The sequence below is a fragment of the Mesoplodon bidens genome (assembly GCF_964165515.1).
Source record: "Mesoplodon bidens genome assembly, chromosome: 7".
Taxonomy (NCBI): domain Eukaryota; kingdom Metazoa; phylum Chordata; class Mammalia; order Artiodactyla; family Ziphiidae; genus Mesoplodon; species Mesoplodon bidens.
In genome coordinates, this window is record NC_138164.1 from 106086776 (window position 1) to 106107312 (window position 20537).

Sequence of the window (20537 nt, forward strand, 5' to 3'; positions counted from 1 at the left end):
AAAGGAACGATGGGCACCCTGGTGGTCAGAGTCCTACTTGGTGCCCCCGCCCCTGACTTTCCCTGCTACAGACACACAGAGGAAGGTGGCTGTGTTTGGTGTTTTCTTTTTTTAATGAAAACTAGATCGCTGCTTACAAAAACCTGCCTGAGCCCTTGGCCCAGCCCCTTCACAGGCCCCTTGGCTCAGCCTCTCCCCGACTCTGCCCCACGGCTGCTCCCAGCGGGCCCGGAGGCTGCACGGATGAGGGTGGTCCATGCCACCGCGGCTCTCAGCCCGCCACCCGGACCAGAGGGAAATGATGCGAATGTCCCGCCCCATACACCCCCCACCCCCCAGTAGTCTCTTTTCCCCTGCCCCCCCCACCCCTAACGCTACCCCACTACTGAGATGAGGCCCAGCTCCTGCCAGGAGGGCCGGGGCCTACAGGCTGTAGAACTTGAGGCTCCTGTCCATGCCTGTTGAAGCAATGAACTTGGCGTGGTGCCCAAAGGCCACCCCCGTGGTCAGGCCGCTATGCTCTGTGGGGAGAGACAAGAGACAATGGTGAGGGGGCTGTTCTTCCTCGGGGTCTCAGCACTGACCCCTGATGATTCGCTCCCAACCCATCCAGTCCTCCCCCGTCAAGTGTTCCTCATCCTGCGGGCCTCTGCCCGTATGGACCTCCCCGTGGCCTGTCAACCCCCGAGGCCAGGGTTCTAGTCTGACCCGCACAGCACTGAGCTCCAGGGCCTCACTCGGTGCTGGCCCACGGCAGGCACTCAGGTTTTTGTGGCTGGGCTGAGTGGAACGCCCGTCTCCCCCACCTAAGCTTTCGGAGCAGCTACAATTCGGCTCTGCTCGGCTCGGTTCAAGTCCGAGAACTGACTGGGAGCTAGGCTGGTTGGTATGTATTTAGTTCTGACTCCCCGTGTGTAACTGGAATAGTCTATCAGCTGGTTCTAGCTCATGGGGTTAACTCCAGGAGACTTGGGCCCCTGGCACAAGGCAGGGCTGGGACAGGGGCAGAAGAGGCTGGGCAACCCTCCTCGCCGGGCTTGGGCAGCTCAAGGGCATCAGTGCCAATTCCTAGGATCACAGCCGGCCCACCAGCTCCCCACTACAAAGCACCCTGTGCTTCCAGCCCTCCACTCCACCTAACTCTGCTCCAAATCAAAGCACCAGGGCCCAGTGAAGGTTAAAACTCGTGGGCCACACAGTCAGGCTTGGCCACCTCTGGGACACACACACCGAGTAGAATCTGGGGTGGGAGAAGGTGCTTGTGCCCTGCCCACAACCTGCTAACGAGGACAAGAACTTCATCAACAAAGACAACAGCAGCTGCCGTTCATTCAGCTCCCGAGGGTGCAAGAGGCACCTTGTCACCATGCAGGCACTTCCACAGCACCAGCTGGCACAATCTGCAGTGTCAAAACGCCCATTTAAAGCTCCAAAAGGGCAAGTCACAGACCCGAGGCCACAGGACTATGAGGTTGCCAACCCTGTTATCCACTGTCTCAGCATTTCATGCTTGTCTTCTCTAGTACTTATCACCACACTTAAGTAATTACTGGTGAAGTCACTCTACATCTGCCTTCCCAACCTGACCAGAAGTTCCATTAGTGCAAACACTGGGTCTGCCTTATTTATTGCTCTAATCCCACCATGAACTAAGACACAATATTGAATGATAGTAGCAAATCCTTCCTATGTGCCAGACACTGTTCTAAACACATGTATTTATGTGTATTGCTATCTTGTATTTATACATTTACACATTATGTACATTTGTATTTTATATGTTTATATATTTATATAAACTCATCTAAATACATGCATGTATATATAAAATAAACTCAGCTAAACCTCACAACCACCCCACTGGGTATGTATAGTCCTCCCTTGGTATCTGAGGGGTGCTGGTTCCAGGAACTCCTGCAGACACCAAAATCCACGGACGCTCAAGCCCTTTATATAAAATGGTGTAGTATTTGCATATAACCTACACACATTCTCCTATATACTTTAAATCATCCCTAAATAATTTATAATTCCTAACAGAACATAAATTCTATATAAATAGTTGTAAATATAAGGTAAATGCTATGCTAACAGTTGCCAGTGTGTGGCCAATTCGAGTTTTGCTCTATTTTCGACCCACAGTTGGCTGAATCTGTGAAGGATCAACTGTACTATTATCACTCTCCAGAGAGATTAAGTAACTTGCCCGACGTCACACCAATTCAACTGGTAGAGCCAGCATTTGAAGCCAAGCAGTCTGACCCTTGGAGTTCACTGTCTTAGCCGTTAAACTATACTGCCTCAGACAGTGATTAAAAGCGGCCCTGGCAAGTGCAAGCCTAGCCCTACAAATTCCTAACACAGTGAGATTTTCCCACTTTCCTCTGGGCCAGGGCACGCAGAGACCTCAGGATCCCAGGGCCAGCCTCTACCTGTAAAGTGAAGAATCTCCGTCCACTGTTTGCAGATGTAGATCTGGACATCCGTGCCCCCAAGGGCCAGGTAAGTACCACTCTGGTCAAAGATCAGTGACTTTACCTGCCAGAATCAGGAGAGAGGTCACATGAGGGGAGCAGAAACTATGAGCAATCGGGGATAAACAGAGGCAGTTTAGAGTAATTCAGTGAATAACCGACAAATGAGGAGGAGAGGCGACCAAGAGAGCTGGGGGGAGGGAGGGGGCACACCTCAAAGTTGTTATCCAGCTGCAACGTCTTAAAGTTCTTAAGTTTGCGCAGATCCCAGAGCTTGACAGAGGAGTCATCAGCCGCCGTAGCCAGGTAGTAGCCGTTCTCAGAGAAGGCGATGCTGGTGATGGGGCCCGAGTGGCCAGGGAAGTTGGCCACATTGGTGCGCTCCTACAGTTGGGGGACAGGGAGTAAAATGTCACCCACTGGTCAGGGGGAGAAAATGGAGCTCATCAAAGTCCTACTTCTGAGATGTCCTCTTCCATCCTTCAGGGAGGACAACCAGCAGGAATAGCAGGGGTGGATGCCCAGCCTGGGGGCCCCCAGACCACACCTACTGTGTCACACACACATACACAGCCACTGTCCACTCTTGGGACACCCCTGGGGCCAGGTGCCATAAGCACTTCATCACACTGCACAGTTGCAAGAGCTCCAGCCCTGGGCCGCAGATGGAGGTCACCATGTCCTACCTTCAAGTCCCAGATCTTGATCTGAGAGTCCATGGTTCCTGTCCCGAAAATGAGTCCATCAGGGTGGAACTGCGCACAGGTGAGGGCTGCGGAGAGGGGAGACGGCCGTGCGTCAGAGCCCAGCAGGGGAGACTAAGTGCAGCCAAGGCAGGCTTCTCACTCTTCCCACTGCTCACCGGGCTGGCACCACGCCTGGCACTCAGCAGGTACTGGTGGTTAAGTGTGTTTTTAGAACAAATGAGCAAATGACTAAATAAAACATTAAAATACACAAAACGTAGCAAATGAAGAGCCCAGCGCTTCTGAGGCAACTTACAGCAGCCAGAGGTTTCATCGGTCACCTTGGTGAGTACACGTCCTGTCTGGATGTCAGAGAAGGCCCAGTACTGAAAACACAGAGACAATGGAGCCAGTAAGACAGTGGGTCCCTAGGTCCTGGTGGCCCCTCAGGAAGGCAGAGACTCTAGTCCGGCAGACCCTGGCAAGGCCAGCCCCTCTTGGTAGAGGGAACATTCTCCTTGGGGTTCTGGGGAACCAGCTGAGGTTGGTAAGATGTTCCCTCCTCCCAGGATATAGGAGTGTGGGGACCAGGAGCCTCTTTGGGGCCCTGGCTGGGACCACACCTGGTCATCAGAGGAGCTCAGGAGATAGTCACCAGTGGCGTGGAGGCTGAGGCCTGTCACAGCACTCTCATGGGCCCGAACAACCTGTACACAAGAGGCGTTCGGAACAGACCAAATCCTGATAGTGGCATCTGGGGAGGCGGAAAACACCAGCTCCTAAAAGGAACGCAAGGAGACAGATGATCAGAGACAGAGAAGAGATGGACCACAACCATCTTACAAAAGAGGGCTGGGGACAGCCACAGCCCTGCCCTGCCTGGAACCACCCATCTGCACAACGATGCCTAAGAGGGCCCCAGGGTAAATGCTATTAGAATGGGAAATTAAACAGCCTTTGGCCAACGGCAGGAGGCCCTGCCATCTAGTGGTAAAAAGGATAACTGCACCAGAGGGAAATTTCCCACAACCCTTTTCCAGGACCAGAGAGAAATGTGGCCAGTGCAATTGAGAAACTGAATTTTATTTTATTTTATTTTATTATTATTATTTCTTTTTGGTATGCGGGCCTCTCACTGTTGTGACCTCTCCCATTGCAGAGCACAGGCTCAGCGGCCATGGCTCACGGGCCCAGCCGCTTCACGGCATGTGGGATCTTCCCAGACCGGGGAACGAACCCGTGTCCCCTGCAACAGCAGGCGGACTCTCAACAACTGCGCCACCAGGGAAGCCAGAGAAACTGAATTTTAAATTTCAGTTTACTTAAATAGTCACATGTAGCTAATGGCTACTGTCTGGGGTGGCATAGGTCTGAACAGTACCAGGCCCGGAAGGGGCTGCAAGGGCATGTTCCAGTGCATCCCACACTTAAGGATTTCGGGGGCAAGTTAATTCTCAGAAAAACTTATGTGGTGTCACCAACCAATTATTTTGGTTAGTTAGGACGTTAAAAACTATAAGGTAAAACCAACTACCATCTTCCATCAATGCATTTGCATAAGAGAAATAATATATTAACACGCAGTAAGCAGGAAAATAGTGCTTCAATTTGAATATATCTAGTTTAATGAAAAATTCACCATGTTATTTTTCTATTTCTCATTTCCTTAAAGGTACAGAGAAAAGACTCTGGGAAAAGCTGATCCAGCCACTTCTCCTACAGTCCCAAACTGTCCTAGATGTAAAAACGCAAATCCCATAATGTCATTAATCTGGTCAAACGACCTGCTTCCCCTCTAAACCAGCGGCTCTCCATCTGTTTTAACCCACACCCCTTGCAGCGGCTAACGTCAAGTTTTCACCCTCAGCCTGGAGGACCGTAGGAATACAGACCCATCTGTCCTCCTCAGATACATGAGGCAAGATTCTGTTGAGCTTTGTTTACTACAGTTTGTATCATAAACGCTGTAGGGTTCTTCCCCTTTTCCTAACATAAAACATTTCAATGAACACGCTTTTCAAACTACACAATTCCTTTCTCCCCCGGTTTGAAGGCCACGCTTTAGGAGCTCTGACACAGAGGAGAGGGCGACCCCGTGACCCCAAACCCGGCCCCTAACTGCCAGAGCTAGAGAGTTGGCACTCTTTCTCAGGCCCGTGTCACTTCACCAAGGAGGCAACGGGGTGGGGGTCTGGTCCTGGGACCCTAAACCACTGAAACAGGGCTCAGGAATGAGGGCTAAGGGTGCTAGGAGAGCCCTTACCTGGGAAGGGTGAAAGACCACGCTGGTGACTTTCTTGGTATGGCCTTTGAGAGTGGCCAGGATTTGCTCAGAACTCTTGTCAAAGACGACGACATTTTTATCTGCCCCACCTGAAGAGGACCAAAATGAGATCCAAAAATGCGTCAGGCCCAGCCAAGTCCCTCTGCTGAAGAAGGTACTTTTGTCCCCCAGGCCCGCTCTCACCAGTGAGGATCTTGTTGGTGTCAGAGGGGCAGAGGTCCAGGGCAAGGATCCCGGGAATGCTAGCACTGTGCAAGCCCTGTGCAGAGAGAGCCACGTGGAACCCAGTCACGGCCGAACCAAGGCCGGCCACAAAGCCACCCAGCGGCCCCAGCCCCGGCCCCGGCCCCGGCCCCGGCCCCGGCCCCGGCCCCGGCCCCGGGGCACACAAGTGACTTCTGTTCCTCATCCACTGCACTTGGACTGGATGCACTGCCTGGATGCAGTAAGTCCCTCACTGGCTATTGGGAAAGCCAGAGCTGGGCAGGAAGAGAAGCCGGACAACTCAGCGGCCAAGACTAGAAACGGAGCAGGGCCAGAGGCCTTGGCGACAGTCCATGCTAACCTGCCCCACCCCAGAAACAGCCTGGGAGGGCCCTGTCTCCAAGTCTGCAGGACTCCGCCACTCACCACGTGGGATGCCACCTGCCGGTATTTGCTGAGCTCTTCCGGCTTCACCAGCTCCTCAGGCACAGTCTTCCCTCTCTGAGAGAAAGAAAAAGCCCCCCAAGAAAAGTGGCAGTGAGTGCAGGACTCAGCCATCCCCCCTCCTCCTAAGGGGCCAGCACATCCTCCAGGCCAGCTCCCGCCCCTGACCCTGGGAGGACTCACCTTCTTCCGCTCTGTGGTTAGCACAGTGGCCTTGTCTTGAAGCTGGGGAAGAGAGAGGGGAATAGGCTCAACGGGAGACAAATTATTTTGCCAGGAAAACAACACGGTGAATGCTGGTCACATCTACACTTTCACAAGCGTCACCAAGAACTCATCATCTGCCAAGCTGTGTGCTAAAGGCTTCTGTGCATTATCTCTTTTTACTTTCATTCCAACCTTATGAAGTGGGTGTTGATGACCCTATTTCACAGAGTAGGAAATTGAGCCTCAGAGAAGTGAAGTCACTTGCCCAAGGCCACAGAGGCAATAAATGGCACGGTTCCCAGACCACGCCTGCGCCACTAAGATGAGAGCTGAGATGCATGCTGACAACCTGAACGGCTTGGAAAAGACACACACCATCAACTTGTACTAAGGAGGACCCCCTGAGTTTAACAGAGCACTGGACTTGGACTCAGGGGCCAGCTCCGCCTCTTGTGAGCTGTGCCTTTGACTCTGAACCTCACATTCTTTACAGATTCTTCATTTGTGAAATGAAAGTGGTCACTCCTGTCCTGTCTCCCTCAAAAGAAAATGAAAACATGTAACAAAGTGTTTTAGTATCTGCAAAGAACCCTAATAAGAGCAACCAACGGTACTTAACAGTAATCAAGATCTTTAAGATTCCCACAAGTCTATAAAGCAGGTACCATTATCCTCACTTTGGAAGGCAAATTAGACACAGGACTGGTTAAGTCAGCCCAAGGTCATAAAGCTTATAACTGGTGACATCAAAACACAAAGCCAGGCAGCCTAGTCGGAGTCTGTGCTCTGTACCACTCCACTTCATCTCCAAATGGATGGGATTTTTATTCATATTGGACTCCAGGCAGATAGTGAAAAGGGAGGACCCATCAGCCTTCCCCCCAAGTGAGAGCACGACATACCTTCTGAATAATCTCGGGGGTCATTCCCACCAGCTCACCCAAATCCATCGGCTCGCCTGCACCCTGAAGAGCAGAAAGGTGAAGGTGAGAGGAGCACAGAAATGCCAGACACCCTTGCAGAGGAGGGCTGTGTGAGCCACCGCGCACATGCGCGCTGCTGGCGGGGCTGGGGGGACACTCACCACAACGCTCGGCTGGGAGCTCGGCACAGCCTGGGGCACGATGAGACCAGCCTGCGGTTTCAGAGTAGCCAGAGCTGGGAGAGAAGACAATGTCAGAAACGGGCTATTGTAAAACAGGCCCAGCCCAGAGTGGGGCATGGCAGGCGAGAGGCTCTACCTTCTCGGGCAGCAGTGACTTCCTTGGTGAGACGGGCGATGACACGGCAGGCGGCATCGTGCTGGTACAGAGCGTGGGACAGCTCTTGGCGGGTGGTCTGCAGCTGCTGGCGCAGGGTGAAGCTGTGGAGCATGACTGCGTCCTGGGAGAGGGAGATGCCACTGTGAGGGGGCGGGGAGATGCGGGGAGCACCCAGCAGAAGTCAGCCCTTGATACGAAGACTAGACCAGTACTGGTGACCCAAGCAAGATGTGAGTGACCCTAAACGCTTTGGGAGATGCCCCCGAGCTCCTATGCACGCCAAACCCTGGGCACACAGACAGGAGTGGGAGCCAACTCTTTCCCATCCCCATCTTCTCTAATTTACCGTCACATCTCAGATGTCATGCCATCACCTTGTCAAAAGGGAATAAAAATGCTACAGCTGCTATTTATTGACTGCCCTCATTGTGTCAGGCACTACGCCAGACAATCCTCAAGATGTAGTTGTTCATTCACATTTTAGAGCACCTACTATGTACCTGGCACTGCTCTCAGTGCTGGGGCTCTATTGATGAGTAAAATAAGCCCCTGACATCATGAAGTTTATACTCTAATCTTATTCTAATTCTCCCAAAACCCTGAGAGACAGGCACTAATCCATGTCATATGGTCAGGAAAATCAGGACTTGGATACGAGCAACTTGCCCAGGGACATGGCAAGCAGGCAGTGGAACAATGTGTGGAGCCCAGATCCGTGTGAGGTCAAGAAGCAGGCTCCTCTTCTGCTCTCACCCTCTCCTCAAGAGAGAAAGTAATGCTCCATCCCTCCCACCCCCACGTCCTAGTCCAGTGATCCCTTCTTTTCAAGTGGGTAAGATACCAGTTCTCTTCCAGGGACTTACCCATTCGTCCTGCAAGGCTTTCAGAATGGCTGGGATGCTGGTGGCTGAGGGAGGCTTGGGTCGGATTGGGTGAGCAACTGCCAAGAGAGGGAAAGTGGGTGTGAAAACCCATAACCCAGGGCGCTTTATCCCTCCCCAACTCTTTCCCCTTCAGCCTGCACTAACAGACCACTATCTTCCCTCCCTGAGTGCGCAGGCACCCCCTTCCACCCTCCCAGGCTCTGGGCTAGGACGGCCCTGGACTGAGGCAGCCAGCAGGCACCTTTGATATCGATGAGCTGTTCCTCGGACAGAGGCTGGTTGTTGATGGGATCTGTGCCATTCTCTGCAATATACTTCTCAATGAGCCGCCGCTCGTAGACATGATTAGAGACAGGGGACACACACGGGTGCTCTGGCACTTCATTGGAGACTGCAGAGAAAAGGCAGGCAGTGAGCTTGGGGCGGTGAGAGGGCCACAGGGATGCTTCACCTACTGCTGGCCTCCACAAGACCACGCGTCCCTACACTCAGCTAACAGGAATCAAGACGTGACACCAAGCCAGTTTCAGACTGTACCCAGAACATTTTCCAGCCACCTAACTAGCTTCTCCATCAGTCTCGTGACAGGCAGATAGTCAATAAATAATTACTACAGGACTACTAAATGCCAGGCACCTAGAGAGCAGTCAATAATCCCCGCCCATCTCATTTTTGAACAAAGATGCTTAGGCACCCATTATACCGCAGGACCGGGAGACAAACACGAAGCCATTCAAATCTCAAGCTAGAGCCCAGATGGATTCTCAAACAAAGAAATTACAAAGCGATGTGCCAAGTGCTATGATAACAAAAAGCATTTACATGGTGTTTATTAGGTGCCAAGGGCGACTATAAACATTCTCCACTGACTAACTCATCCTCACAACAACCCCCAACAGAGGTATCATTTACACCCCTTGAGGATAGGGATTATAGCTGGTCTCTGCCTTCCAGAACAATGCAGATGCCCAGCGGGCACTCAGTAAACATCTAACCCATAAGCAAATGAGAGGAAGGATGGAGCTGGGAAAAACAGAAGGGATCTTTCTCAAGATTCAAACAATGAATGTGAAAATACTTTGCACACCGTCATTTCTTTAAGGTGTAAGGTTCCTTTTTCTAGTCACATTTCCTTTCGCTCCTTCTTCCCTTTGTATTGGATTTATGGAGAGGTTCTGAGAAGAGTAAAGGGCTTGAGAGTTAGGAAGCCAAGAGAGAAAAAGATGAGAAACTAATACCCGGATGAACAATGAGAATGCAAAACATCTGCACGCCTCAATAAAACACCTAAAGGAAAGACAGGACAAGGCATTTGAAAAGAGCATGGATTCAGGGTCAGAGAACCTGGCTCCAACATGCAGCTCTGCCGCTTACTAGCTGTACTGTTTTACAAAAGCCACATTCTTCTTGATTGAGCCTTACATCCTTATCTGTAAAACCGGATGTTTATATCTGCTTTGGAGAATTCTTATGAGGATATAACGAGATCACAGTCTTGTAAGCGCGCTGTAAACCAACAGAGGCTTTATAAATGTGCGCTGTTTTCATTAGTCCTACGGAGTCAGGCTGGGAGCCAGAGACCTGGCTTCCAGCCCTGTCACTGCCTCTAACCTACTGTGCGACTTCTGCAAATTGCAGAAGTTCTGCCTACCCAAGCGAGGCGCCTCAGACGACATCCAGTGCCAAGGCCTTCATTTTGCAGATGGGGAAACTGAGGCCCGCATCCCTGCGCCAGCGGAGGCGGATCCTGCACAAGCCCTAGGGTTTCCCTGTTTCCCCCTGCACCTGTTTCCCTCTATCCAGGCCTCAGTTCCACTGCGCAAACGAGGTGGGTGGCCTCAGTGCTGCCTGCGACAATACGCTTGAGGCGTTATGTAAACTGTGAAGCTCAGCGCAAATGCACCCCACGCTTAAGGAGGAGGACCCCCGGGCTGACAGGCCGCCGCCCTGCCTCCCGGGAGCCCCGTTTTCACCTCAGCCTCAACCCCGGCGTGGCAGCGGCCCGTATATCCTCCCGCTCGGCTCTCCGGCCTCCTGCGACCCGCAATCGACAGCAGCCGATACTCACTAGAGCAGATCAGGGACATGGCGCCGTCGCTGCGTTCCAAGGCTCCTCACACCGGGCTCCGGGATCAGCTTCCGAGCCTCCGCGGGCCACTTCCGGTTCCCCGCTGCTTCCGGGACGCTCCGCTAAGAGCGGGGAGCAGCCCCGCCGAGCAACGCTCACGAAGGGCTTCACGTGGGACCGCGACCGGTCGCGCGCCTCAGCCTCTGGCACTTAACGGAAACTGCCCTTTCCCAGAATGCAATCGGGCAGGAAAGGGCGCGCCAGGAACGACTCGGCTATTTCCGGGCCCTCTCGGCTTGTTCCGTAAAGCACCCCCCAGGGACTAGGAAAGGAGATCCGAAACTACATTTCCCATGATGCAGTGGGACTTTTAAAAGCCAATCAATTCAGCTACACCCTTTTGAGACTGGAGCTGGCGGGGAGCATGCGACCGTAGTCTTGCAAACTTTAGTGTATGCGAGAATTTCTTTTCCTGGGGTCTACTTTAGAGAGTCTGCGTTGTCAGTGCGTGACCCACGTGATTCTCGGGCAAGTGTTTCTCGGAATACGCTTTTGCTTTTTTTTTGCGGTATGCGGGCCTCTCACTGTTGTGGCCTCTCCCGTTGCAGAGCACAGGCTCCGGACGCGCAGGCTCAGCGGCCATGGCTCACGGGCCCAGCCGCTCCGCGGCATGTGGGATCCTCCCGGACCGGGGCACGAACCCGTGTCCCCTACTTCGGCAGGCGTACACTCAACCACTGCGCCACCACGGAAGCCCACGGGATACGCTTTGAAAGACCCAGTGAAGAAGGCGCAGATGCAGATGGGTAGAGAAACTAACACTGGCCAAGAAACTGTCCTGGTCTTGCCTCTGCTACCAATTTGCTGTGTGATTTTGGGCAAGTCCTCACCTTCTGCTCATCCACACTGGCCTTTTAAGTCCTCAAACTTACCCACTCTGGCTGGTTCCAGTTGTTTGCCCAGAACACTTTCCTCAACTCCCTCTCTTTTTTCCCTCCCCGCCCATCCGCTCCAAAGTAAACTCAATCACACCTTAAATGGTACTTCCTCTGGAGCATCTTTCTTGACCCCCGACTGAATTTTAGTCACGGCACCCTGTAATTCTCCCCTGAGCCACTCTGGATAACTATAATCATTTAATTATTTAATTATGTACAAGTATCTGTTTGCCGTCTGGGTTCTCCGCTAGACCGTAAAGTCCGTGATGGCAGAAGCCATGATTGTTCCGGTCACATTTGTTTCTCAGGGTCTAACACGGTGCCCGACACAGAGCAGGAACCTCGTAACTATTGTTGGTTGAATGACAGGCTGCGTGACAGGCCAGGCATCTTAAGTACTTGGATGTGGTAGGAAATGAAATGGATCCGTTTAGAGGGGACCTTGAACCAGAGGTGGTTAGACTTGATTGGGTTCACAGCCGGACAGCAGATCAGCTGTGGAGTGATAACCACATTTCCAGAAGATTCCTCTGGAAGACTTAACTGGATGGGTTGGAGGGGGAGAGAGAAAGACCCAATAATTCATTTGTTGGACAAATCTATTGAGTATCCACTATGTGCTAGTCAGGCTCTGTACTTGATATTGGGGATAGCACTCTGAGCAAACCCAGAGGTGTCCCTGTGCTGGGGAGCTTATGGCTGTGACAGAAGATGGAGGAAACGGGGAGTCATTTCAAGGCTTTAGAGTTTCAAAACAAGCCCCTCAGGGAATAGAAAGGATTCAGGGCAATTGATTTTGGAGTAACTATTACAGGTGAGAACGTGATCTCAGGTTCCTCCCCACTACCCCCAGTCTCAATCTCCCCACGAAGGAGATAAAGATTACCTAAGGCTGGGAAGGAAAGAGGTGGGAGAATGGGCTATATGCATAGCTGTCAGTGGGTTCTTGAGACTGGAACTCTATGCCCTGCTTCCCCAGGCCAAGGCTGCTGCTCCTTGGGAAGCAAAGGTACACATTGGTCAATAACCCAGAAGCTCCATTTCCCAGGTAGATTTAGTTGCAACCTGTGTGGACAACTGACAGAGGATTAACCAGGACAATGCAGCTCAAACAACTAAGAGGATTGGGTGAATTCTTCCCCTCCACCCTTTGGCCCTATGTTAATTTTCCAAAAGGTGTGTACAACCTGTAAAACAAGGGTGGGGAGAACGCTGAACTGTCTAAGAGTGTTCTTACCACTCAGATGGAAAAGAGAGTTGAAAAGAAATTAACTTGTCATAAGAAAAAAAAAAGTTATATTTCCTGCACAGGAAAATCCAAGTGACATGAGATTGGTAGTCCTACAAATCAAAAACGACCTCACAAGCAAATGTGAAGTCGCAACTGTGAGAAAGAATGGAAGGTGTTGCCCAGGATGCTACCAGAGCCTGTTCTGGAAGAAAGAGACCCTTAGCCAAGGCAGGAAGTGATGAAGGTCCAGAGGAAGATGGATGTGCCTGAGAAACATCTGAAGGAAAGAAACAATCTGACATGGGGACAGACCGATTGCTACTCATGTGTAGTCTGTGTGCAACAAAGAATGTCACTTATCATCCAGTCCTATAAGGATTAAATCATTAGCCACTATAATCGCAGCCCTACAGTACACCCTGAAAGGAATTCAGGACAAAGAACATGATGAGGCACGCTGTGCTTTGGAAAAATGCACAAAAAAGGCCCTTAGATGTAACAGGAGAATTTTTTTGACCCCAATTCTTGCATCTTCCTATACTTTAGAAAAGCACTAAAATCATGAACTGAGAGGGACTTCCCTGGTGGTCCAGTGGTTAAGAGTCCACGCTCCCAATGCAGAGGGCCTGGGTTAAATCCCTGGTCAGGGAACTAGATCTCGCATGCCGCAACTAAAGATCCCACATGCCACAACAAAGATCCTGCACACGGCATCCCCTGTGCTGCAACTAAGATCCAGTGCAGCCAAACTAATAATTAATTAAAATGAAATCCCAAACATTAAAAAAAAAAATCATGAACAGAGATACCTGTTCCTCGTGACTAGCAGTAACCTTCTACTGAGATGTCAGATACTCCTTGGCCAAAATCACACATATACTGGCCTCTCCCCCTACCTCTTTGGAGCAGTTCCTCAGAGCTATTGGAGAGGCTGTCTCCCGGGCTACAGTCCTCAGTAAGACAATGCATAAAACTCAACTCACAGCTCGTATGTTGTGCACTTTTTTGTCAGTTGACAGTTTTGGTGACCATGAGGGGAGAAACCCAGAGCAGACTTCTCTCCTTTGTCTAAACTCTAGGATGATCCAGACCCTTGGTACCAGCAAGGGCCCCTTGTGCCTGTCTGCCTCCTTGGTGTGTCCAGATGAATTTAGCTGAGTCTCTCCTAAGCTCAGATCTCTCATCTTGGTTGACAATCCTGAGTTTAATTCAGAGTTTGTTAAACTCCTTGGTATGAGTAGCGGGTTATCCTTCAACTTAGGTTCAAGAAGAGGTGCCTTATTACCCAGTTGAGAGGCACTGGGAAGATTTTGCTCAGTTGTTGAAAGACACTGACTGAGGAGTCTTTCAGTGTGATTGGACTGGGTGACTGGGGGGGAGGCTGACCTGATGTCTTTCCTCAAATCAGCTTCAAAAACTTTAACAGGGTTTGTCAGAATAAAAGTGAAGATAGCATATGAGAGCTTTCAGCTCCAAAGATAAGAGACATAGCTCCTCCCAGCTGGTTTCAGCTTTCTCAGGCAACTGAGAAAGTTATGGGAGAGGGGGAGGTGAGTCCTCATACCGTACCGCAGTCCCATAGGGAAACCCACTCATTAATTTATGTTATTTTTTTCTATAGATTTTTGGGGTCTTTTTTGTTCTTTGTTGTTTTTATTTTTTTAAATTTTGGCCACACTTTCTAGCATGCAGGATCTTAGTTCCCTGACCAGGGATTGAACCCGTGGCCCCTTCAGTGGAAGCACGGAGTCTTAACCACTGGACCGCCAGGGAAGTCTCCCACTCATTAATTTAAAAAGTCACTCATCCAGGGATGCACACATAAGGATTGGCCGCACCTGCGGGGGTTTTAGATTGCTGTAAGGAGAAACCGAGACAGGTAAAAGAGCTGAAATGACTCTAAGGTGACACCTTAGAGGAATTAAGCTCACAAACAGCACATGGGCCCACGATACAGTTTTCAGTAGTAATTTTATCCTGACAAACCAACTTTAAAATGTGGAATCGAGTTTCCCAAAAAGAAGGAAAGAGGAGCATCAAACAGCCAACCTCCAACTAACACCAGAGTCAGGTTCATGTATTTACAGAACTTATACTTTTGCAAGTACTTACTTAATTGGGAACTAAAGGAAATCCCACCCTGAAATGGCCAGGATGGAGCTCTTTTAACATTCCAAACCTGGTTTTTGCATTCTTAGAGAAATCGGTTTGATAAAACATCTTTTCAAAATTCTGAACCTAACAGAACAAAAGTCCTTCTAGGAGGAGCTTGCATTTCTCTCCCTGTGCCTTTGAGATGTAAATGTTCTACCAGGGCTCTCAGGAACTCTCATCTATCTAGACAGTCTCTAATTCCTGAGACTGGAGGGGAAAAAATGGAAAAGAGGCCTTTTTAAACTAAAGCAGGTAAACAACTTATTTAAATAGGAAAGCACATGTTTTTAGAAATTATAAATAGAGTTAATAAGTTTAAATAGAGTTAATAAGTTTGCCATTCTACAGAATGCTAATTAAGAGACAGTTCATAATTGCTTACTTCTTAGCTTTTACTAGAAATTAAGGTTTTTAAAGGTTAAAGAATGTAATTAAAATATATAATTAAAACTTCCAAAAATTAATAAGGAAAAAATATTTGTGTGCAAAGGAAAAAGAAGGTTTAAGGAATGGAAATGAATTTTGTTAAGGGAAAAGGAAGTAATTTTGTCCTAAAAAGAAGTTAAAGAGAGAGAGAGAGAGAGAGAGAAAGGGAAAGCATAGGACAAAATCTGAAGGTATAAAAGTTATAGAAGGTTATCTAGGAAAAGAGTTTTGTATGTGATAAGGACTGGTGAAGATTGGAATGAATTTAATTGGTTGAATGAGTTTTAATATTAAAAATAAGCTGGTACACAATTAGAATTTGGTTTTCTCTCTCTGTTAAGAGGGGCAAAGTTTTCTTGGAATATTGATCTGCTTTCGATAGCAGAATGTAAAGTTTCTCTACCTTTTAAACAATCTGTTGCAATTTTTTGTATTTGCCTTTGAAATCTTCTATTGTCACTTGATTAAGTGAATAAATATTGTTTCACAGTGACTGATGATCCTATTTGACCAAGTGTTTTGAAATCTTTTGATATCTTTGACAAACTTCCGTGTGTGCATCATGGGGTGTCTTACCAGGGAACTCCCGAAGTTCTTTTGACTTCTAGCTAAATTTGGGATACTTCAGAGAATACTAAAACATCTCAAGGAAAGAGATTAAACTAATATCTAACATAATATTTGGTATGTTTTGTGTGTTTTTTTTATTTTTAAATTTTATTTTATTTTTATACAGCAGGTTCTTATTAGTTATCTATTTTATACATATTAGTGTATATATGTCAATCCCAACTATTTGGTATGTTAAATTACAGGGGAAGCATTGTCAACCTTCTTAGGTTATAGTTTATGGGTAATTGTTATTAACATAAATGTTCTAGAAATTATATGAAATTTGAATGTAGATATAATGTTACATTATAACATTAATAATGTTATCAGTCATAATATGTTACCAGTCATAATTCTAGTTATTATTTCAATATTCTATGTCACAAAAATAACTAAATTTCTCTGACAATTGCATTGTAATCAGGTCTTTAACTATGCCTTTTAAAGTCTCTTGTCATTTATAGATAATTACTGTTTTGCTCTGATGCTTTTGCAAAAATGCTTCATTTTCAAGAAGATTCATAGAAAGGACTTTCTGATAAGTACAGGTTTCTGATAACTTTCAGATTATACTGCTGAATTGGGTAAGAAATTAAAGAATTCGAATGGAAAACCTGACGGCTTCATAAAACTATGAAGTATCAAGATCAACAAGCGTGACTTTTTGTCTGAAATATTATTGACTTTTAATCTTTGTTTTCCAGATATATGCAAACCTTTCCCCTTAAGCTGTGACTTACAGCAATTTGGTAAATTATACCTGTGTAAGCAGAACTGAAACATTTATCTTTTCTCTCTACCTGATCCCTCCAGAATTTGGAAACTCTTAGTATTCTTATTTTCATGGCAATATGGTTATTTGCATAAGTTCAATAAGAATCTACTCTCCTTATAACAGCACACAATTGGAAACATTCGTTATACTATCAAGGCTTTGATTGGAATGTCATAATAGAGAGAGATGTGCATAGGCTCAGATATGACCAGACAGCTTTAAGGAACCAAGATTGACTTTATGGAGCCATAAATCCCTTGAAAAAACAGTCTGGTATCTTGCATACAGGGTCCCCAACAGCCTTATGAGGTGAATAAAGAAAGCCACTTCCTGGCAGATGCAAGGGCCTCAAGAAGAAAGAGATTCACCCAAATTTATAGGTATTCCAAACAGAATCTGATGGCAAGTCCTTGGCATGTCTTTCCTGGCCTTGAGAGGACTTTTAAAGTTCAAATCTGAGATTCCTTATGAAAAGTTCCAACAAAGCCAATTTAAAACAGCATATATGATCAATTATACTTATGTAAATAATCAGGCCAGGTTTATTGAAACCAGACTCATTTTGCAAGCAAATTAGTCTTAATTTGGCTATATTTGGTAGAGATGAGGGTGGTTTTGGAGATAAGAATTATGTTTCAGTAATATACCTTTGTGGATATTAAGTTCTAGTGCTGTTAGTTGTCTTTGAGTTTTGGTATTTACTGCCGAAGACTCACTTCCTAGATGGCTCCTTTTTACTAAGTTGCATTATTGTAAGGTTTAATTGAACTATTAGAAGGACATTCTAATCTTGTTTCTGAAGCTTACCCTAGTTATGTTTGGATGAAGATCAGATGCCCCATGACCTGCAACAAGGAGATTGTGCATACTGGAAAAGACATCATTTAAAGAACTCTCTCCAACCTAGACGAAAGGATCCTTATCAGGTACTCTTAACTAGCCTATGTGCAGTGAAACTGAAGGGAATTGACTCTTGGATTCATTATCTCCCACTTTAAAAAGGACCTCTGTACCAGACTGGTCTATAGAGAGGACTGCTGACCTCAACATCAACTTAAAACGACACTCAGAGGAGAAACTACACCCACACCAGAAAAAAAAAGACAACACCAGAAGTAGACAGCTATTCCAAGATTCTGGGCCTGACCTGTGTGATCATTTATAATGTTTTCTTGGTTTCTACAACTGGTACATAAGTCCTATGCAGAGTTTAAACATCAATCCAGTTGTTGGGTTTATGGTCAATTACCTATGTCCAGTACTTCTGGTTTACCTTGGTGGATTTCTCCACTCCAAGGCTCTGATTGAATGACCCTTAGGAAATTTTTTCTAGAAGAAAGAAGTTATAGTTCCATTCAGGCCACTATTGATATTACTAGATGAGACCCCCTCACTTGGCCAATCAATCATACCTGCTCTGACCCTGGCCATAAAATACAATTTTTTTTTTAAAGGTTACTCACTCAAGCTCAATCGGAACAATGAGCTAAATTTCAGTCAAAAACCATAACCTCCTGCTTATTGGGAGAGACTGTCCCTCAATTATGGGATGGATTTATGTGGTTAACGCCAGGCTACAGTCATTTAAATTTAAAAGCCCCCTTATGTTGGGAACAATTAAATTATACTAAGGATAATCAGATTAATAACATTGGGAAATTGGGCTGAGTACCTTATGAACAATGTCACAATTTATCATTACCCTTAAATATAGTGACTGGTATGGAACAGACTGGGTCAGATGACCAGGGGCTGCAGCTAATGAAAGTTCTTAGTTTAAATTCCTACTTCAGACTTTATTAATGCTGCTAGCTATACTACTTGTACTCCGCCTATTCTACAAGATTGTTATTTCTTGTATTACCCAATGTGTAATTGAGCCTCCAACAAAAATAATGATGACTAAGCAACTTGAAACAGTTGACCAAATACATAGTTCTATAAAAAATTAAAATGATGGTAACAGTGTAACTCTAGATATGGGAAGAAGTAACAAGAGAGAATCATTTCCTGAACCATAACAGACTAGTAATACAGGTGGTTCAGATACTTCTATGGCTACAGTTAACAGGGTCTAGTCCAGTAATTTCACATTAGGCGGCATATCCACGAAATCCTCGCCTGACCTAGAAATAAGCCTTACTGGCCCCATGGGACAAATTGGTTATGAAATGCCTCCCAAACTTTGGTTAAATTTATGACCACAGGGGGGCACTGTAAAACAAGGAATGCTACTCACCATCCAGTTCCACTAGTCTACTAAAGATTAGTCTGCTAGTCCTTAGCCACTGTACTTGTGGAACTACAGTACACCCTGAAGGGAATTCAGGGTGAAGAACAGGATGATCTACTCTGTGCTTTGAGAAAACAGGTAAAACAGGCCCTTAGATAGTTAGACATGACAGGAAAATTTTTTATGAACCTAAATTCTTGCATCTTCCCATACTTAGAAAAGCCCTAAAATCATGAACTGAGATACCTGTTCCTCATGGCTAGCGGTAACCTTCTGCTGAGACGTATGCTGGATTGCACATACCCTTTAGCCAAAGTCACAGATACACTGGCCTCTCCCACTACCTCTTGGGATCAATTCCTCAGAGCTATGGAAGGCTGAATTAGACAGCTGATTCAGGGAGGGAGGGAAAAAAGAGTTCTATTTTAGAGTGTTGAGTTTCAGAAACTGTTTTAACATCAAAGGGGAGCCTGCCTATGGCAGCCAATGTGATAAAAGCATTTGGACAGCTACTTGGATGTTTTTAAAAACATGTCATCCCCCTTACTTCATTGAATCGCCACACCTACTGTGCATTGAAGAGGTATTTTTAGGACTTTCTAGTACTTTATACAGTTAAAAAACAAAATTCAACCCAGTAAATTTCCAAGATCTAATTGGCTATAAAAGATTCATGAATCAGGCAGCATGCCATCTCTCCAGAGGGCTACAGTAAGGGAAGGGTTTTTAAAGGCAGGACATGGAAGTCATAAACAGAAAAAAGGAGATTATTTTAGGCATAGGTAACCTATCCATGGGGAATGGAAGGGGTCTATATAGCAGATTATCTCATCTTCCTTTGGGGGCAATAGAGAGCCCATGTGACAGATTGCCTCATTGGTGCTGACGAAAAAATTCCTGACTGACTAGTTAAGACTACATTTCTGGGGGAGGTTGAAAGTTCAACTAGGTCAGGTATTAATCCCCAGTTTGGGGGCTTGTCCTAGCAATAAGTGACTCCATTTCGAGCCTATAGTTTTCTTTCTAACAATAGCAAAGTTGAAACAAGGAGATCCAGAGAGATGAAGTGACCTGCTAGAATCACAAAGCAGACCAAAGATCACTTCATTCCAAATCCCCTGGCGTTCCCCCTCATAATGCTGCCTTTAAAAATATATATATAGAAATGGGTCTGGGAGTCGGTTCCCTTCCCTTTCTAAAATTCGGAGAATATTTAGGAGCCATCTGCAGAGTTTGGGTGTGGAAATGCTCTCAGAAGGAAAGGATGCATTTTCCCCGTTGTGCGCCTCTTACTGCTCCTCTAACACCCTTTCCCTTTGTGCCTTTTTAGCGCGAAAAGTTTCTCAAAAGACCAGGTGCTCTGAGGCGCCTCTAGAACTACATTTCCCACAATGCCACAGGAGGCACTACGTAGCTGGAGAACTACATTCCCCGAAATGCCAAGGGGATTTTTAGAGGCGGATAAGCTTCCACTCCAAATTCAAGATCCAGTTTACCCACTCTATAGCCCAGATATAGTCACCTCTTTCCCCTTTCCTGCCAGAGACTTCCGTTCCCAGCTCGAACTTCCGACCCCATTCTTTCCGTGGGAGTGCTTGGGGAAAAAAAGGTAATCAGAGGGTAGGGCGCATGCGCTGACCGGCACGAGGTTTGGG

The 20537-nt window shown here is 47.1% G+C and overlaps 1 protein-coding gene across 1 annotated transcript; it reads right to left on the bottom strand.

The window, feature by feature from the left end:
• Positions 1–90: 90 nt before the first annotated feature.
• PRPF19 (pre-mRNA processing factor 19) lies at positions 91–10747 on the bottom strand. The gene is made up of 16 exons (XM_081238972.1): positions 10514–10747; positions 8687–8836; positions 8425–8501; positions 7541–7682; positions 7384–7457; positions 7202–7264; positions 6276–6317; positions 6075–6149; positions 5628–5703; positions 5424–5533; positions 3784–3939; positions 3477–3546; positions 3161–3246; positions 2688–2858; positions 2433–2538; positions 91–521 (listed from the first exon to the last, which is right to left on the bottom strand). The coding sequence occupies exons 1-16, from the start codon at positions 10530–10532 to the stop codon at positions 424–426; spliced, it is 1515 nt and encodes a 504-aa protein (XP_081095098.1). The 5' UTR covers positions 10533–10747; the 3' UTR covers positions 91–423.
• Between the last annotated feature and the right edge of the window lie 9790 nt (positions 10748–20537).

What these genes read in the sequence shown, in the direction of transcription:
- PRPF19 (XM_081238972.1), bottom strand. An exon ending in CGATGAAACCTCTGGCTGCT is followed by an intron (nt 3,247 to 3,476) that starts GTAAGTTGCCTC and finishes CCCTCTCCGCAG; the next exon opens with CCCTCACCTGTGCGCAGTTC. An exon ending in AGCTGGATAACAACTTTGAG is followed by an intron (nt 2,539 to 2,687) that starts GTGTGCCCCCTC and finishes TGATTCTGGCAG; the next exon opens with GTAAAGTCACTGATCTTTGA.